We start from the raw sequence: 21120 nt of genomic DNA, 5'->3' as shown, positions 1-21120 counted from the left end.
ACTTTTTGCATGTGCCTCCACGGTCGCATTGCAACCATATCTTCACTGTCCTTGCTGACGAATCTTCACCTTTTGTTACCGTTTGTTGGGTCACAATGACGTAACCTTTCGCAATTTCTGTTTTGTAAGCCCAATTCTTTAACTCGTGAAGTGTCGCAAATACCTGAAACAACGGTAATTTAAAACTATGTTTAAAACTATATTTGTTTAAAATCTAATAAACCTTATACATAACGAATAACACGTAAACAAAATCAACTTTTTCTAAATTCTAATAGGCACCCTTCTAATAAACCTATACATAACGAATAACACGTATACAAAATCAAAATTGTCTAAAATTTAATAAACATTATACATAATGAATAACACGTAAGTGACGGTAATGTTATACCTTTCCTTGTTTTTTCGGGTCATTAGCACCATCGTCCTTTTCACCACCATCGTCCCCGCCACCACCATCGTCCCAGCCACCACCATCATCCCAGCCACCACCATCTTCCTCGTCTTGATCACTTTCCTCGAAGTGTGTAACACCTTTCTCGATTTCGTTCTCGTCTTCCTCGATGTCAAAAGCACCTTCCTCGGACTTTTTCAGCTTGCGTTGTTTTTCCTGATGGGAATGGTAAGTCTCGTATGCATGTTTTTCCTGTTGCGGATAGCTTTGAGCCACGTAAGATGGTCCCGCCTCCTCTACGACCTGAAACAACTTAATGGTTATACTAAAATAACAAAAACGACAATATGAATTTTTTACCTGGTTCAAATCAGGCACCACGGACCGCACACTCCCTTCCTGATGCGAATGGTAAGTTCCGGCGTGTTGCGGACGCACGGAAACCACCTCCTCCTCACCTCGATCAACGCCGGGTAACCAAACGCTTTCGGAGACATATGACTCATTCGAAATTAAAAAAATATCCAAAGTCCCAATTTGACATCGTGATTCGAATCTAATTTAACCAGACCGTTTATTTGAAAATTTTTATCATTTTCATCACTTTTTTGGGATTTTTGAACATTTGTATTACATAAATCCCGTAAGCTTGGGGTAAAAGGAAAAAATTCGAAACAATACGCAACGTATAGGGCCATGAGCGCGTATATGCGGATCACCTTTTCAGCCTTTTCAGTCTGAACTCAGCTGTCTTGTCAGCAATATACCTTAAATTCAGAGATTATAGTACCAATGAGCAGTGTATAATGCAATGAGAGGCGTATAGGGTTTAATGCTCCAACTACCACCTTTCTAATACAGCGCTCATAGGGCAATGAGGGTCGTATAACTTTACTTTTTCTGACATAATTAATGCACTCAAACCCTATACAACCCTCATTGCCTTATATGGGGCTGCTGGGGGGGGGTGTCATTACTTTTGGGGGATGTACCAATACCCTCACCCTTTGAATATACAGTACAAGTATGTTGTGCAGCACAATGGTGTGCGGTTCATGTAGTGTGCGATTGGGAGTGTACGGGGTCATTATCCCTTTGCAGTGAATCAGGGATCCAAAACAATAGTTACCCATGATTTATACATTTTAACAGCCATTTACATAAATTCCCATAAATCCTAATTATTAGTTTATTTTCCATTAACAACAATTAACAACAAGCACCCATCCAAATCCGATCAAACAGTTACAAAGTTTGAAGTTCATGAACCCTAATCATTATCCCGTAACTATCATTATAATCACCCACATTCAAAACGATTCAAACAACATTCTAGACAGTTTTTCATCATTACGCAACTCTAAAATCATCACTAAATCATTAACAGTAATTATCATTACATTTAGCATTCTAATGGATCACAAATTGTCTTTCGAATATGTAACTTTGATCAATTAGTTCATTGACATTCAATCTAACTCTAAACCCGATCTATCAGTTCATCATGACAACCTTCGATTTCATTCAAATCATTATCAAATCACCCATATCAATCATTCAACACATCCTAATGATCAATCTATAAACGCTATGCTAAATCATGTTTTTCTTCGTACACACTAACATTAATCACACTTAAACACATAATCGAGAACACAGGAAAAGTAAACCAAACGATGATGCTTATACTAACCGAAAGAGTGTAAGAGATGTGCTAGTCCGAGAGAGAAAAGGCTTCGAAGATGGGGATGGCTGTCGTCGACCTCGAGAGGAAGGAAAAAGGATGTTAGGGTTTGCAAATGATAAGGAATAGAATGCGTATACCCTCATGCATACTTGTACACAAAGGGGCTGGGTTGGGCTCGGTTTGGGTTCGGAAGGAGTTTGGGCCGAGAGACACAAGTGTCCAAGTGTGCGAATATGAGAGGATGTTTTTGGTGCTGCAAATGTCGACTTATAACGCGTTGACATGGCCACGCGTTGCCATGATCACGCATGAAGATGTTTTTGGTGCAGCACATGTCAACTTATAGTTTATGATATTTCAAATGTAACAATAAAAATGATATAACTAGTAACCGATAATATACACTTATGTAAAAAAACTGTTTTGTTTAGCGTGTGAGTGGTGGATTAGGCAAAGGAAACGGCATATCCTTTTGCCGCACGGGGAGTCCACCGCCATCAAGCTTTTGCCACTCGGTAAAGAATTTTGCGGGGAAGAGTTGCCGCTTGCCGCAAAGATGAGGGAGAGGGTTAAGTGGTGGGGCTAGTATCTTCTCAACCAATGACATGTTTTTTTTTGGTTATCGGATTTTAATAATCCTAAGTTTAACCTATTGGCCGATAATAATCTCAACTTTGAAAATTCCCTCCAACGATCCCAACTTGTAAGAATTTGGCCCCTATTGATCCTTTTCTAACATAGGTGTACTTAAATCAATTAAGGAGTCTCCAGGTGCACTTGAATCTTTTAAGGAGACCAAATTCTTATATGTTTGAAAATGATCAATGGGGGCCAAACTTTTACAAGTTGGGATCATTGGAGGGAGTTTTTAAAGTTGAGATTATTATCGACCAACAGGTGAAACTTAAAATTATTAAAATCCAATAACCCTTTTTTTAATGATTTGGGGGAAACCACCCCTTGTGTTTTGAGAAAAAGAGGAGAATGAGAGGAGAAATATGACTGGGTGAATGGAAAGTTTGTCCTATATCATTAGACATGCACCCTTTACACTCTTAGAAAATAGGGATGAAGCAATTAATGTTAAACTTTTTAAGGGTAGAACAATATTATATCAACTAATATGTAAAATTGCATTTGTGAATTTGAATGAATACCCGAGAGTGTCTCCAGACCTCATGATCGTCCTCCTCCCCCTTGGCATGTTTCTTTCAAAACATCAATACAAGAATGATGTTTCTAAATTTAGTAAGAACACCCTCTTCCTCTCTCTCTCTCACCTTAATGATTTGCCAAAAAAGAACAATTTTGAGGTTGTTGTTGTTGTTCATGCATATTATCATCCTTCTCCCACAAAAGCAGACTCACCTTCTTTCACCACCCTTCTCTTATTCACATCTCTCCCATTTCAATCATCCTGATTAATTACTCAAAGGAGAGAGATAGATAGATATATAAAGAGAAAGTCTTGATTCCTTTTGTTTTCTTGGCTTGCATTCTTTTCCAGGATGCTGCATTTCGTTACATAGAACAGGATGAAAGGTGAATGATTAGTTTACTTATCGGACCCAGAAAGTTAAGAGTCACCGAGACACAAAGCAGTCGTCGAGGTACCCACATATCGATTAGTTTCCGAAAGCATGCTCATATGTGAAATATAAATAACACCAAAATAAGCTTTTGGTTTTGAATCCTTATTTGAGTTTCCATATTAAACTTGGGCGATATTTGATATTTCGGAATTCCCATGGGGTGGCTTGGAGGAGAATTTATAGATAATAATAGTAATTACTTTATTATTTAACAAACTTTTTTTATCTGGTATTAGCTTCATATTCAATGTTTATCTGGTATTAGCTTCATATTGAAATTATATGTTTTCGAATTTGAGTAGGATTAAATCATGGATAATACAAACTGATTCTAATATGTTTTTCATTCCTTTTGTCGGATTTATCATAAGTCGAAAATAATAGAAGAAAATTGTGTTGTGTTCCTCTTTTTTATTGTTACGAATCATTGCATTGGCTGTGAGTGGTGTGTGTTATTCATAGCTTTAAGTTTGTTTGTTCAAGTGCTATTAAGCAAGAATTATAAATTGGAGTTTTTGTGTTGTGATTTCACTTGTGTAAACGATTTAGTTTAACACCCCACATAAAGAATCATCATAAGGGCTAGAAAATTGGACTTGAATCCATCATGGATATGATGGATTGATGTTGACTAGAGATTGTCACTGCTGTTGGCGATCCCTAGCATTCTATGCAACATTTTTTTCAATCAATTAGTTGGAATCCTAGCTAGAGACCGCCAATTGCAACGACCATCTCTAGCGAACATTAATACCATTCAGGATAAATCGCCAATGCTACCGGCGATCACCCCCTCGAGATACAAGTCCAAATTTCTACCCCTTTTGATGGGATGCCCTCTTCCAAAAAAATAAGTTTGTGGTACATATGTAGTATTTGTTTCCTTTTTTGGACTTCTACACTGGTGATAATATTTATTTTCGTATTGTTCATATCATAGAGGTGGATAGCTAGTAGGAAGTAATGTTTGGTTTTCAAGTAAGAACTCGCCAAAATGTGGCAACTTCTCCGACTCCAAGCAAAATCTCAATTTCTCCAGGGGTATCAACCACTACAAGAAAAGCAACAAATTCTCCCAAAAGTTCACCTAATGCAGCGGCTGTTGGTGAGATCGATACGCGTGCACCCTTCCAATCTGTCAAGGCTGCTGTCAATTTATTTGGAGAAGCATCACCTAAATCAGGAAGAACCATGTCTAGAAAAACCGGTGAGGAGGTATGTCTACATACAAACACATGTAGCCATGGGATCACAATGTTGGTGGTGTCTTTTGACGTAGAACGGAAACAAAAAAATAAACAAAGATGTTTTTCCAAAGAAAACTGATTGAATACTGAATACAAAAACCATTACATGGAACTCCATTTTCTAGGGAAAATTCTAGCATTTGTTTCTAAATTGACAACTAGAAGATGATATGAGTTATCAAGAATTAATGGGACAACTGATAAATAGCATGAGTTGATGACAACTCAAGATTTTGTTACTAAATGTAATTTCAAGTAAATCTTCAAAATCAATATGACATTTATTACCACTTTTTCACTAAGTCTACCACTCTCCCATCGATCCATATAGGATTTCGTTAATTGGGTTATTCGTCCCATATCAAATTTTGATTTCAATATGGTAAAATGCATATTGACAGAGGGTGTTGGAGAAGGAGGCACAACTACATTGGACATTGAAGGAGCTTGACAAGTATAAAGAGCTTATAAAAAGTGCAGAAAGTACAAAAGCTCAAGCGCGCCGCGACTTAGAAAAGGCGAATAAGTCATTGCATGAGCTAACTAACAAGCTAGAGATGATAAGTGAAGAGAAGCAATCAGCCATGGAGATAACAGAGGCTGCAAAGATTCGAGTTCAAGAACTTGAACTGTCGAAAGCAAGCCAAAGCCAAGTAGTAAATGATGGATGGAAAGAAGATGTTGATAATGAAAGAAATCGGTATAAAACATCCGCTAACGAACTTATTTCAATCAAGCAAGAACTCACTACCCTCAAACAAGATTTCGATGCTGCTTTAGAAGCTAAGTTGGCTGCTTTTCAACAGGCTGCAGATGCACAACATGCTGCAAAAGTTAACCATCAGAAAATGGTTGAACTCTCCAAAGATGTTGATAATATGCGTGAAACCCTTCACCAGGTTAATCTTGCTTCTGAAAAGGCGCACGAAGAACATGTTAATCTTATGAATGAAAAAGAAGCACGAATAGAATCAATAAAAAAAGCAAAGGAAGATCTAGACATGAAAATTGAGTCATTGAGAAAAGAACATCAACTTTCAGAACTAAGAAGTTTAGGAGACAGGCTAGAAGAAACAACTGAAGCAATTAATGTTTTAGAAGAACAGTTACGCGAGGTCCGCGTTGCAGATATGGCAACATTGGATAAAGCTAAATTAGAAGTAGATGAAGCGAAACGTAGACTTGATGAAGTTAAACAGGAAGAGTCTTTGGTTAGAGCGACGGTGGAAACATTGAAACAGGAGCTTGATAAAGTGAAAAGGGATATCACTTTGTTAAGGGGGGATGACTTAAAAAGGGAGCAACAACAAGTTGAGTTAGACAAAATTAAACAGCAAATAGAAGAGGCTACAACAGAATTAACCAAAGCAACAAATAATATCAATGAACTAGAATTAAAGATACAAAAAACAATGTCAGAAGCCGAAAAGGCGAAAAAAGAAGAAGAAGAGTTGAAGAAGCAAGAAGAAACATTGAAAAGACAAGCAGAAAATTCCGAAACTTCAAACAAGGAAGCAGAAGAAAAGCTAGAGGTTGCGCTTAGAGAGCTCGAAAAGGCGAAAGTCGCAGAAGAGCTTGCGAACGAGCAAATAAAAAGCAAGACTTCAAAGAAAGATGCTGCCAAGGATGATAATAAGATCAGGCTGACAAATCAAGAATACGAAGCTTTGAACAAGAGAGTCGAGGAAGCAGCGAAAGCAGCTGATGCGAAAGTGGCAACCGCGATGTCTCAGGTGGAAACGATTAAGAAAAAAGAGAGATTGACACTAGAGAAACTGGAGAAGAGCATGGCAGAAAGAAAGGAAATTGAAGCTAAACTTAATGATGCTTTAAAAATGGCTGAAATGGCTGAAGCAGCAAAGGAGGCAATTGAAAGTGAACTCAAGAAGTGGAAATATAGTGAACAGAATAATGGTACTGGTTAGCATTTGTCTTAATCTGACTTGTTTTGGTGTATTCTTGTCACCATTTATTTTAGTGGATAACAAAGTGATTATTAGCATTAATCATGTACAACTTTAAATTTCTAGAAGATGAAGTACAACTTTTATATAGGTTCATGAAAAACTTCATTATTATATATAGTCAGATAGATTTCATTGTTGTTTGACAACATTTGGTCACTATGTTTAGAGCTATATATGTTTAGCGTTAGATAAAGCTTTGAAGGCATAGTTATAAGATAAATTTATTTATACGTCATATGTTTATTATATATTATATGAGCTTGACCCATTACATACTATGTTCATGACGAGGTATGGCCCGGAATGGCTAACCTGACCCGGTCATTACCTATTATTTTATTATAAATACATAATTACACATGTCTATTCTAGAATCTTCTATTCTGCATGGATAAATCACGTAACCAAATCCCCAATCTTTTGGGAAGATCATGCAAATCCCTAACTTATCGGAGTCTATCCTAAGTTAGAGGAAACCCTAATGGTAAACTATAAATAGAGGTAAACATCAAAGGTACGCAACTTCTGCTCTCGTTTACTCTCTCTCTCTCTACACATATTCTCTTACTCCCAAACCGAGACTTATTCTCACGCCGGAGGGTGGTTACAGGAATAACCCCATTCCTGTAACGAGTCCTAACGGTGTTCTGTTTTGCAGTTAGTGGTTCGGATCGCCAAGAGTTGAAGTCCTACTCGGAGCCTACCGTTCAGGTCAGTGTTTCCTCATTGGCGCCATCCGACGTGGGACCATTCGGTAACCCAATGGCAAGCGATCAGAACACGACAACAACACCAAACCAAGCAGTAATAACCAGTAATTCGCTGCTGATGACGAGTTATGTGGTTACCACTATGCCGGCCACACCCGCCGTAACCAAGTCTTTGGACCAGGAGTTTGAAGCAGAAGCACCACCGGTTTTTTTGAGGGCATCAATCGTCCCTTCTGGGGTGGCAGCAGTAGACCCTCTCTCTTATACGACGGGTGGTCCATTGGACAACCCTTTATGATGTTAAAAAGACAAGTTATCCCTCATTTAAGTGAGTAATTATCTTGAATTAGATAACTACTGTTGCTTATGTCTCAGGTGCAGTTTGGCGGCTTAAAGTGGAGAAAAATGCAGCTTTGGAAGGTTTGAAGATGAACGGGTCGTGTGCGGAACAAAAGAAGAAACAAGGCACATGTTTCAGGGGTCCACCGTAAATTACGGTGGCCACCGTAACACCGTAATTTACGGTGGCCCTGAAACTCAGATAATTCCCACCGTAACTCAGACAACTCCTACCGTAACACTTTGAACATCACCGTAAATTACGGTCATGGCAACTACGACCGGTGGCTCCAACCACAGCAACCATCATTGCTTCTACCCCAGCATTAACGGCAAGTGCACAGACTATATGTCATAGCACCATGCCCATTATCACCTCTGCGGGTCCAGGAAACATTACACAGCAAATGAGCATGGCCCAGTATTATCAGCTGCCTCTCACGTACGCTATGCCACTGCTGTATTCAGCGGCACTTACGACAGTATTGTCCACGCCACCCTATCAACCGGTAATCATGCCTGCTGGAATTATGAACGCTCCAGTCACACCTGGGAATCAAGCCTATTTCCCAGGGTACTACTATGCACCTCCTTATGGGTACCTACCCCCATACAATAACCTGGCATACTCATCTCAGATGGCGGCACAAAGTTATACTCAGCAACCGCCGTACGCGGCCTATATGCCACCCTGGTGGTCTTTTCCAACATCACAACCAACTTATGGTCAGACCCCGCCTACGGCGGAACCTGTTTGTGACAGGGGTAACACATCAAGGCCTCGTTTCTCTCAAAATGGGGTCCTAGTTCCACACTCAACATCACCACATCCCAGCCCCCGGTTACCTAAGGAATAAGCCAGGGTGGGGCGACTCAACACGTACAACCTATCAATGTGGAAGATGACGATCTCACCAGACCATACAAGCCTGCGGACGCTACCTTCAGGTCTGAATTTACAAGAAGGATCGCTGAAGCCCCGATCAAGGAGAAACCTAAGATGCCCCAGACAGTGGGCAAATATGATGGTTTGAGCGACCCTGACGACCATCTAAATTTGTTCAAAAGTGCTGGGGAGGTAGCCTGCTGGCCTATGCCTCTCTGGTGCAAGATGTTTGTTCAAACGCTGGTAGGGGCGGCACGAGTATGGTGGGATAGCCTACCTGTGGCGGAAATTGATAGTTTCGAGGATTTGGTATCCAAATTCCAGCTACAATTCAGTCAACAAAGGCGACACACAAAAGATCGAAACGAACTCCTCCATATTCGTCGGCGAGACAACGAGACGGTGGAGAGTTTCATCGTCAGATTTAATAAAGAAAGCCTGGCGATCCCAGGTATAACAAATGATCTGGCTTGCAGTGCTTTCCTACAAGGAGTAAACGATGACGAATTGCTAAGGACATTATATGGAAGGGATGGCGTGCCCTTAACCATAGACGAAATCCTAAGAATAGCTAAAGTGTACGTAACATAAGAAAAGACGGTGGCGGCCAGTCATGCTGCTAACAGGAAAAAGGAAGCACAAAAAAGCCAAGACGATAGGGAGCAGCGGAACTCCAAAGGCAAGAATAGAGGAGATAGGTTCCAGAAAAGCGACCGGTCAGACTCACAATATGACAGGTCCAGGAGCTCGTATTCAAGAAACGAATCCTCCTCCAAGTCAAGGTCTGAATACCCTAACCTGAGTAAAACGCTGGCATAAATCCTAGCCTCTGAGAACCTAAAACTCAACCCTCCCAAGCCATTGAAAGACACGCCTAATAAAGACGCCAGCAAATACTGTGAATATCACAAGGGCAGTGGCCACGATACTAACGATTGCTATCAGTTGAAGAAGCAAATCGAATATTATGTGAAGACGGGGAAGCTGGCTCACCTGGTTCGAGATATAAAGCAGGGTCCGCCCCCTAGCGAGGAAGATGCGGACAAAGGGGCGGACAAGAGACAGCGGGAGCTAAACATGGTATACGTCGATAAAGGAAAGGGAGCGAAACGGAGTTTCTCCACGCTCGAGTCTTGGATGTTGGCAACCATGACAGTCGAACCACGTGTTGAGGATTTACACCTCAGCACAGACCCCCTCATCATATCAGCCACTGTAGGTGACTACAATATGAGAAGGATCTTGTAAGACACTGGGAGTTCCGAAGATATAATCTATGAACACTGCTTCAACAGAATGCAACCGGAAGATAAAAAGCTGCTCGAATCAGTACACGCCCCTATAAAGGGGTTCACTGGAGAAAAGGTTGACCCAATCGGCCAAATCACCTTTCTGGTAACATTCGGACTTGCCCCTCGCGAAAGGACCATATTCCTCACATTCCTTGTGGTATGTGCTGAATCCTACCACAATGTAATAATCGGAAGGTTTACTCAAGGGAAACTAGACGCTATTGTATCTACAGCATGAGGATTCATGAAATCCCCCACGCCAAGAGGGGTTGCAACAGTCTACCGGGATAAGGTGGGTGAAGTATTAGATACCAAAAGATGTCGGCAAGGACCTACAGGTGCAACCGGTCCAGAAAGGTGGGTTTTGAGCACACGCCACCCCGAGCAGACAGTTACAATAGGAGATAACCTCTCTCCCGAAATTAGAAACAATTTGAAACAATTGCTATGTAGGAACACCGATATCTTCGCCTTTGAACATTCTGACATGACCGGGATACCCCGGGATAAGGCGAAACACAGGTTAGCTACGCTCCCAGGCATCAAGCCGGTGGCCCAGGGAAAACGTAGCATGGCCCCCGATCAAAGAGATGCAGTAGTAAAAGAAGTACGAAAGTTGGTTGAAGCTGGAATCCTTCGGGAAACGAAATATTATACATGGGTATCAAACCCCATTATGGTCAAGAAACCAGATGGCATGTGGCGAATGTGCATTGACTTCAAAGACTTAAACAAGGCTTACCCTAAAGACGCTTATCCGCTGCCCCAGATGGATTTCAAAGTTGACTCTTTGGTCCCTTTTAGGTACAAGTGTTTCTTAGACGCCTATAAGGGTTACCACCAGATCAAGATGTCAAGAGAAGATGAAGAAAAAAATGCGTTTCACACCGATATAGGCATCTTCTGCTACACCAAAATGCCTTTTGGTCTACGTAATGCTGGGGCCACTTATCAACGACTCATGGACAAAGCTTTTGAGAAGCAAATCGGTAGAAATTTGGAAGTATACGTCGATGACCTAGTAATCAAGAGCATGGAAGAAAAACAAATGCTCGAGGACATTGAGGAAACTTTTCGAAAATTAAGAGAGTATAACATCAAGCTCAACCCCAAGAAGTGTTCATTCGGGGTAGAAGAAGGAAAGTTTTTGGGGGTGGTGGTCACCCGGGATGGCTTTAGAGCCAACCCAGAAAAGATAACCGCAATAACACGAATGCCATCACCCTGAACTTTGAAAGAGGCACAAGCGTTGAATGGGCGTTTAGTCGCTATAAACAGGTTCCTGGCAAGACATGCTGAAAAGTCTTTGCCATTCATTAAAACATTAAAAGGCGTTACAATACGAAATACACATTGGCATCCTATATAGGAAGTCGTATTTGGGACCGCTATTACGGTGTGTATCCCCATCGAAAGCTACGTACTTGATCCAGGAAATACACGCTGGTATATGTGGCATTCGCGCCGGACCCCGGGCAGTCGTTGCTAAGATCCAAAACGTTGGGTACTATTGGCCCGGGATGCATGACGACGCGGTAGGCAAACTCAAAAAATGCCACACCCGTCAAAAGTATGCCCCACAGACACTCCGCCCTAAAAACAACTTGATTCTTGTTACGACGGCATGGCCTTTTCAAAAATGGGCGGTTGATATCGTGGGGCCATTCCCGCTGGCTCCAGGAAAGCTAAAGTATTTAACTGTGGCAATCGACTATTTCACCAAGTGGGTCGAAGCAAAACCATTGGCCAAGATAACTCCTGAAAATGCCAAGAAATTCCTATGGGAACATATAGTCTGCCGATTTGGATTGCCGCTATATCTTTTGAGCGATAATGGAACACAATTCACGGATAAGGTCCTACAAGATTGGTGTGCAGAGCTTCAGACTCAACAAATTTTTACATCGGTTGCACACCCCCAAGGAAACGGCCAAGTGGGAAGGGCAAATAGAAGTCTGCTGGATGGAATCAAAAGAAGGTTAGGCTACGAGGGAATCTCCTGAGTAGAATAGTTGCCAAACGTCCTTTGGGCACATCGAACTATGCCCAAGACAAGCAACAACGAGACCCCCTTCAGCCTAACTTGCAGCACAGAGGCGATGATACCAGCAGAAGTCGGGCTACCTTCGCTAAGGCGCCTAACAACTAATGATGATAATGACAGGCTCCTACGGGAAGGCCTGGACCTCCTGGAAGAACAGCGCGAAGCAGCCGCCATTAGCGAGGCAAAATACAAGAAAACCTTAGAGAAATATTATAATCAACGCGTGGCTCAGCAAACCTTCAAGGAGGGCGAGTACGTCATGCGGGATAACGAGGCCAGTAAAGCGGAACCCTCAGGCAAGCTGGGACCCAACTGGGAAGGCCCCTACATAATTCAAGAAGACCTAGGCAAAGAGAATTACCGCCTATACAGGGTTGATGGCACAGCAGTTCCACGTAGCTGGAATGCTGCTCAGTTGAAAAAATGTTACATGTAGACTTCCGCCCCTAACGGCGGGTTTGACTGTTTTCTTTTTTGAACAAGTGTAATCCATCAGGAACGATGTCTCTTTTTATTTTTAGTTATTGAGTTAATAAAAATTACTTTTTTATTCTCTTTTGTTATTGATGACGGGGGTAGCACAAACCTTAATAAACTGATTAGAGACACAACAGCTTAAAAGGTTAAAAGGTTAAAAGGTTCGGAAATGGTCCAACGGTCATGAACAGTAAAAAGGACAAGCACAGTGTCCGGTCACATCAACACTTAACGTGTGAAATCTTCTGCCCAGCCGCAACCAGCACATGTGGGAGAGCACACTCTTTTGTCCGCAGGTCCAAACCCTTCAACCCCCAAAATGGGCAAACCCCTCACTGCAAGCACAAATTCACTAGTCACGGGTTTCTCCTTTGAGAAACACCTTCCCCTATAAAATGCAGGCCATTCCACCATGCCATTCACACCAGGATCAGCAGATTTCACCCTAACTCTCTGATTCTCCTTCTCCTTCTTGAGAACTAGCTTCATGCTTGCTTCTCTTCTTCACACTAAATAATTCATCTTCTCCAACGATCGCTTTCTGGGTTGATTTCTAATCAGCTCAAGATCTAAGGAAGATAAAAACAGTACTAGTGAATCTCTCTCCACGTCTTGAAAATGTGGGGGGACCCCACGACCTGTGTTAGGCTAATCGAACCCCTGAACCCTTTTACGTGGAGATATCGCTACAGGCCTTGGTCTTGTATTTGTTGTAGCAACAAGTTGGCGCCCACCGTGGGGCTACGCCGCTTACTTTATCTTAAAGACCAGTTGTGTAGCTCCATTTTCTCTTTACATCATGTCTGAAAGCGAGTCTCTCGGTCAGGTAAATCAAGTGCCTAACAACACCGATTTAACACCAAATTCGGGTCGGATCTCACCAGTCTTATCTACACCTCTTTCTACTCCCGGAAGTACTCCACCGGGATATGTTCCCGGAGTTCACTTCTTTTCAAACACAAACCCATCTCGGTCAGGGGTTGCACCTACTCAAATCGATGTAATGCATACACCGGAACGCATAGATCTAACACCCGAGTGACTAGCTAGAAATTTCTTACAACTGAGATTTCTTCTCAACTAGCATGTGAGCTTAGAAAGGGAAAAAAGGGTGAGAATATGACTAAATTATGAGGAGTCTGAACCCTCATTATCACATGGCCCTCCATCTCTTCCTTTTAGCAGCTCACGGGTTCAGCCACATCTTACCTTGAAGCTGGTCCTAGTGTGACAGACCAACCACTCAAGCCCTTTAGCTTTTGGGGAGGCCAAGTCCAACCGTTTTTCCCTTATTTACCTCCCAACCCATTACAACCGGTGCACCTATGGGGCATAAAATCACTCTTGATCAATTATGGCAGTCACCAGCTTCAAGTGTTCCCCCTCCCATTGCTACTTCGTGAAAACAAGCCATGGTCACCCCGCCTTTGGCTCGAGGTGCGGTCATGAGCATATCCATGGGAATGCCTTATACAGTAAGCCTTTAAGGCTTTAACCTTATGACACAGATAATAGCATCTTTTATTAGTACCATCAGAAAGCCTTTAAGGATTTAACCTTATGCCCTAGCTGATGACACAAATGATTGCACAATTTCCTTTGCAGCACGTGAAAGCTGGATGATGACACAGAAAGCCTTCAAGGCTTTAACCTTAATTTCATCAACCAAGTGCCAAACACTCACCAGGGTACCTCAAGCGGTAAACCAACTTCAAGGGTAGTAAAATACCTCTCAAAACCTTACAAGCCCAACAACTTGTCTTGCTTCTCCCAACAAATTGTTGAGTACGAATTTCAAACCCAGATAAAGATGCCATCACGGTACTGAAGACTACCTCCAAACCTTCGTCGGGACTGCAAGAATTGAAAAATGACCCAACTCCGAATGTTGTCTCATGTCCATGCAAACCCTTGAAGGGTCTTCATGCATATGGTTCAATGACCCTCCCGGACGAAGCGTTCAGACCTTTGACAATCTTAGCAAAAGTTTCCTATAACAACAGAGGCATGTCAATAACGCACGGTAATCTTCCAGACCAAACAACGTGACGATGAAAGTCTCAGAGACTTCACCAAAAGGTACCAGAAGGAAGGTTTAACTTACGCCAATGAAAAGATTAGGGTTACAGGGTTCATGAATGCTATAAATTTCAAATGTCTCACAAGAGACTTTAATAAATGCATGTCCATAACCCTTGAAGAAACACTCAAAAGGGCTGAGGCCCACATTCGAGGAGAATAAGTTGTAGACATCAAAGAACCAAAATAAATAAAAAAATAAACTCTTAACCGGAGCTTCCAGTATGGCTCTTATGAAAAACGGTTCAAAGGATCGGATTCCTGAAGGCCTGAAGGCCGGAACCCTCCAAGCCGAGAAAAAACTATAAACTTTACAGCCTTAACCAATACTCCGCAAGAGATCTTGGCAACCGAAAAAGTAAAACACAGCTTCCACCCTCCTCAACCTTTGCCAAAAAACAAAAGATCGAAAAAATCAAGCCAATATAGTGAGTTTCACGAATAGAAAGGTCACCATACCAATGATTTCTTTCAACCCAAAAATAGGATCGAAGAAGCCATCAAGTCCAAACTGGCTCACTTGGTTAAAGGGGTCAAGGACAATATGGTTTAAAAATAATAATAATAATAATAGTGAACATGGTCGACCTTGAAAACAAAGCTTCCCACAAACGCCATCATTTCGAGGCATGGGAACATCAACATAAGGAGAGTTGCTTTCAAACCCTCTGGTGATGGAATCCAACATAGGAACCATCAAGACACAAAAGGCTTACATTGACACCGGTGCAACCACCATAATCATGTTTGAGAAATGTTTTAACTCTCTCAGCGACGATGAACGTTCAAAGTTTCAACAGTCTGAATCCTCCATCGAAGATATCGCAGACATACCTATCAAGCCTTTAGGCCAAATAACCCATAATGTTTGTTCAACGAGAGAACAAAGGGACGAACCGAACAACTCACTTTTGCGGTGATCAATATCCCTTCCAACTATGATATCATCACAGGAAGGCCAGGTCAAAGTGTGTTCGGAATGGCAGTTTCAGTTGGTCAAGGCACTGTGATGTTTCCCACTGAAAAAGGGATAGCAACCCTTCAACCTACCCAAGAAGCTTTTGTGGTTGAAGGGGAAAGCTCAAGAAAGGACGAAGACGATGAACAAGGGTTGGACATAAACCCAAAATATCCTCAACAGGGGATAAGGGTAAACACTAACCTTTCCAAAGAAACCATCTCATACCTTAAAAAGCTGCTCTTGCACTATATCTTTGCTTGGTGCCCGGAAGATATGACCGGCATCCCTCGTAGCATTGTTGAAACATGAAGTTATGGATCCCACCTGATGTTAAGCCCATTATACAAAAGAAACGGAGTCAAGCCCCTAACAAAAGCCTTGTATAACGCCAAGAGATGGAAAAGCTTGTTCTAGCCGGAATCCTTCGAGAGGTCAAGTATCAATCATGGGTAGCCAATCCGGTAATGGTTCAAAAACCCGACAAGTCTGGGACAATGTGTATCGATTTTAAAGACTTGAACAAAGCACGCCCAAAGGATTGCTACCCGCTACCCGAGATAGACCTCAAGGATAACTCGCTCACAGGCTTCCCATTCAAGTGTTTTCTTGACGCCTAAAAGGGTTACCATCAGATCCTAATAATGAAAAAAAAAGATGAAGAAAAAACCACATTTCACACTGATGAAGGTATATCTTGCTATCAAAAAATATCTTTTGGTTTAATAAATGCATGTGCCACTTATCAATGTCAGGTTGACAAAGCGTTTGCCAGACAAATCGGCAAAAACATTAAAGCTTATTTTGACGATTTGGTGATCAAGAGCAAAACAGAATACCAAATGCTCGATAACATACAAGAAACCTTCCAAAACTCGAGAAAGATCAACATAAGGCTTAATCCAATCAAGTGCTTGTTTGTAGGGCATATCATTGGGAAACAAAGCATAAAAGCTAACCCTCAAGGGATATGCTAACAAGAAAGGCTTTCGATGGAAAGCTTACAGCTTTGAAGCGTTTTACCTCAAAAGGAAGCCTTCAACCAAATGAAGCAACACTTGGCTTCACTCCCAACCATTTCAGCTCCGGAAATAGGAGGAACGATCTCTGTCCACCTTTCGATTGCTGAAAAAACCATAAGTACGACTCCAATCATTGAACGAAATAAAGTTTAGATACCCTTTGACTTTTTCAAAACTTCAAAATTAGCAGAAATCAAATATTCTTCTTCGAAAAAACTTGCTCTAGCCCTAGTCCAAACAGCTAGAAGGCTTCGAAGGTACTTTCAGTCACACCCAATACAAGTGGTCACTGACTAACATATTAAGAATGTGCTTAAAAAATCACCTATGTCCCGAAAAAAGCTGTCAAAGCCCAAGTCTCAGCTGACTTCATCATAGAAGTCCCTAAAAAAGTCACAACGGAAGTCAATACAACCTCCACTGAACCCTCTGACCCCCATACCTGGAAGCTCTTTACCGACGAAGCTTCAACCATTGAAGGGTCAGGAGCAGGGCTAGTTCTAATTGATCCTAATGAACTGGAATTCACGTATGCCCTTCGTCTTGAATTTCAGACTACAAACAACAAAGCTGAGTATGAAGCATTGATTGCTGGGCTCAAGCTTGCAAAAATATGGGTGTCAAAAGGCTTCAAATCTTCACAGACTCGTTGCTTGTTTCAAACCAAGTAAGTGACAACTACATAGCCAAAGAAATAGGGTTCAAAAGCTTCAAGTCCCCACTGACTCTCTCAAGCTAAGACAATAACAGCTACATAGCAAAAGAACCCAATATGTATTAGTAAAGAGAGAAATCAAAGGAATTGATGAACACATTTCAAACATGTGCTATCAAATAAATTCCAAGATCTCAAAACAAGAGAGCTGGTACACTAAGCAAGCTTGCATCTCTTACGTTTACCCATCTCACCAAAAAGATACTAGTTGCGGAATTAAAATCCCCATCCATCAAAAAACACGAGGTTCAAGATATGAAATCACCAAAGAAGGGCCAAATTGATTGACTCCCATTGAAAAGTTCCCAAAAACGGGGAATTACCTAATGACCAGACTAAGGCTGAAAGGGTTCGTATCAAGTCAAGGCAGTATGTGTTACAAGGAGATATCCTTTACAAAAAAAAGGATACCTTGCACCACTACTACGATGCGTTGGCCCAGAACAAAGCCAACATCTGATCAAAGAGGTTCACGAATGGATATGTGGAGCTCATTGTGGCCCAAAATCGGTAGTGTCAAAATTGATGGACCTCGAACACTTTTGGCCTTCCATGCATCGAGATACCTCCGAACAACTGCGAAAATGTGAAACTTGTAAGTTACATGCTCTGGTACCCAAAAGCCCCAAACATGACCCCGTTACCATCTCCTCGGCTTGGCCATTTCACAAGTGGGGTAGGGACATTCTTGGTCCATTCCCACCAGCCAAAGGAGGAGTCAAGTTCTTATTGGTAGTTGTGGATTACTTCACCAAGTAACTAGAAGTAAAACCATGGAGAAAAATATCAGGGAAACAGGTCACTGATTTCGTTTAGAAAATCATGATCTATCGTTTTGGCTCCCAGGGGCACTAGTCAAGATAGCGGGAAGTAGTTTGCCGAGAAACCTTCTAGCTCCAGATGCAAGGAGTTCAGAATAACTCAAGTATTCAGCTCGGTAGCTTACCCACAATCCAATGGCCAAGTTAATAGGACAAACAACAACATTGTTGAAAGAATTAAATCTCGATTGGAAAGATGCGACAACAACCGGCTCGAATAGCTTCCCAATGTGCTATTGGAAATTTGAACAACCAAGAAAACGAGCCACAAGAAAACACCCTACAGCCTAGTGTTTGGATCAGAGGCTGTAATCCTAGCTGAAATTGTAGTAACAACACAAAGAACATTTAACATCGACCTCGAGCCAAATAAGAAAGAGACGATGTTGAATTTGGAACAACTCGAATAGGCGCGTGATTAAGCAGCCATACAAAAAGCAAGGTACAAGCAAAACATGGAATTGCATTACAATACACGGGTAAAGCATGAACACTTCAAGCATGGGGACCTTGTGCTTCGAAATAATGAGGCCTGCAAGAAAGAAAGCCAAGGAAAGCTCGGCCCTAAGTAGGAAGGGCCATACACTATCCTTAAAGCCCACAAAGGGGGATTATACAAGCTGGCAGGTCCGCAAGGCAAAAAGCTTCCCCGCCGTTGGAATGGCAAAAACCTTAAATGGTTCCATGTTTAACCAAAACGTATTACAAATAGTTCCCAAAAGTTGTTCCATTCCCCTAGTAATCAAAGTACTTTGAAATGAATGAACGATGAATCAAAATTTGTCTTTCTATCCTATAATCAGGTTGAGAACCTAGCAAGAAACTCCATGGCAAGGGCCATGTAAGGGGATGAGCTCCCAGGCCACATCGCTCAATAGGTTCAAGGGTTGAATGGACCTATATAAGGGGTGAGTTCCTAAATCAATACAACTCCATGAGACTCATAGAAATCTTAAAAAACATGTCTCATAGACGGGTTTGAACAGCCTACACCGAATGTTCCTTAAGCCCCAACATTGGCTTACGATCCAAAAAGACTCTAAGTGAATGTCAGACATAGGATAGAGGTTGTATCTTCTTGTTAAAAATATCCTAAGGCTAAGTGACTGCAGCACTGAACCCTTTAAGGTATAAATAACATAAGATGCACCACCCAAAACAAAGACAACATGCAAAACCAACGAAAACGCAAGGGAATAAATAGAACAACATAGCATGATAAGTTAAAGATAGCAAGTACCATACTTGCCATCAAACATAAAACATTGTCCACAAGCCTTCAAGGCTTTAACCACCAAGGGATCTAGACGGTTCCTTTAAAACAAAAAGATGTTTAAGCAAACAACCCATAACATTGTTCGACATGCTATGAAAGCTATGAATTAAAGTTTCTTCTTCGTATGGCAGCATCAGAAATGATAGACTTTGCTGCATCATCTTTATTCGAAACCCCATCATCTTGGGAGTTTTTTAGCCTTCCTCTTTTTCCTCCCTATGACACTCGTTGTCTCGGAGACTTCAAGGCTTGAACCCTTTGAGCCCTTACCACCTTCAAAACATGTTTCTTCGCTATCTTCGGAGCAAGAACGTTTCTTCGAAAGGGACTTCAAGAATTCGTTACAAACAGCCTCATTAAGGCCCTGGGGTTTTAGCTCCTGCAAAACAGGCAAAGGTTTACCAAAATACTCGGAGACTTCACCCACATAAGAGTAAATCAAATGCTCTATCTTAAAAACTGTTCCCATAATACTCTGAAGGCTTTGTGTGAAAAAGAGAAGATTTTTTCTAAGGCTTCCTAGGTTCACAAATATTTGTAACCAGCAAACAAACCTTGGTGTCTCCCATGAGCAAGAAGCTCGATGTACACATCACCCAAGACTTTTTTGAACTCTGACGAATGGAGAAGATAGGTAACCACTTGCTGAAATCCATGCTCAATGAGCCATTTATTATCACCAATTGCATGGGAAAGTGAAGCCTTTAACCCTTCTTTCTCCTCCAAGAAGGCCTTTTTCTGAACCTCCAAGGCAGCCTTATCGATTCTGACATAAACCTTGTCAGCCTCCAAGTGTTTTTCCAACTCAACCATATCAGTCTTGTTTGGGAAGGAAACTCCTCAAATCTTCAAACAGCAATGCTTTCTCCTTCTCAGTGTAGCCCTCAGTTTCTTTCAAAACAACCATTGAAGCTTTCATATAATCCCTCTTCTTCGAAAAGACTTCATATTCTTGCATCCTTTTCCGAAATCGGGATACACCCTATAGAAGCAAGGCAGCAAGGTTGCAAGCACCCATCATCATTTTCGAAATCATTAGTTCATCGTCCATACACGAGCAAGAACTCGAACAGTAGGAGGAGCAAAATGGGTAAGAACATCCTCACAAATGGACAAATACTTGAAGCCGTCACCAACTGTGACCTTCCAATCCGGCACATAAACCTCTTCGGGATTAACATTGGTGGAACCTTCACCACCTTTCCCGAAACCCTTCAAGCTTACAACCTTCTTACCCGCTGCTTTACTCACCTTACCAATCACCAAGGGCAACTCCTTATCTTTTTTTATTATGTTCTCTCAACCCCAACTTCCAAGTCGTCCGAAGCCTCTAGATCATCACTCGGTTGCACTGGCTCGGAGGCCGATAGCTGGTTAGCTCTCTTTAACATACGTCGGGTTAAACAATGGGTAGAAGCCTTGGAAGCACCGACCCTAGTAAAGCCATTGACATTTGGAAGGTTCACATAACCTGAACCCTCGAACCTATGTTCAGCACCTCTGGCAACAACATCTTCACCGGGGGTGGCCTCAGCATCCCCAAACACAACATCAGAGGTATCATCACTCTTGATAAAGCATAAGGCAAAACATCATACCCTGATCATACCT

General features: G+C 41.7%; 1 protein-coding gene across 1 annotated transcript; it reads left to right on the top strand.

Moving 5' to 3' along the window:
• Positions 1–4639: 4639 nt before the first annotated feature.
• LOC110917996 (WEB family protein At1g12150) lies at positions 4640–8091 on the top strand. The gene is made up of 4 exons (XM_022162401.2): positions 4640–4891; positions 5325–6843; positions 7549–7601; positions 7951–8091. Exons 1-4 carry the CDS (start codon positions 4640–4642, stop codon positions 8089–8091), a joined length of 1965 nt encoding a protein of 654 aa, XP_022018093.2.
• Positions 8092–21120: the final 13029 nt, after the last annotated feature.

This window comes from Helianthus annuus, chromosome 16 (genome assembly GCF_002127325.2).
Source record: "Helianthus annuus cultivar XRQ/B chromosome 16, HanXRQr2.0-SUNRISE, whole genome shotgun sequence".
Lineage (NCBI taxonomy): Eukaryota > Viridiplantae > Streptophyta > Magnoliopsida > Asterales > Asteraceae > Helianthus > Helianthus annuus.
This window is presented reverse-complemented; position numbering and strand designations above follow the sequence as displayed.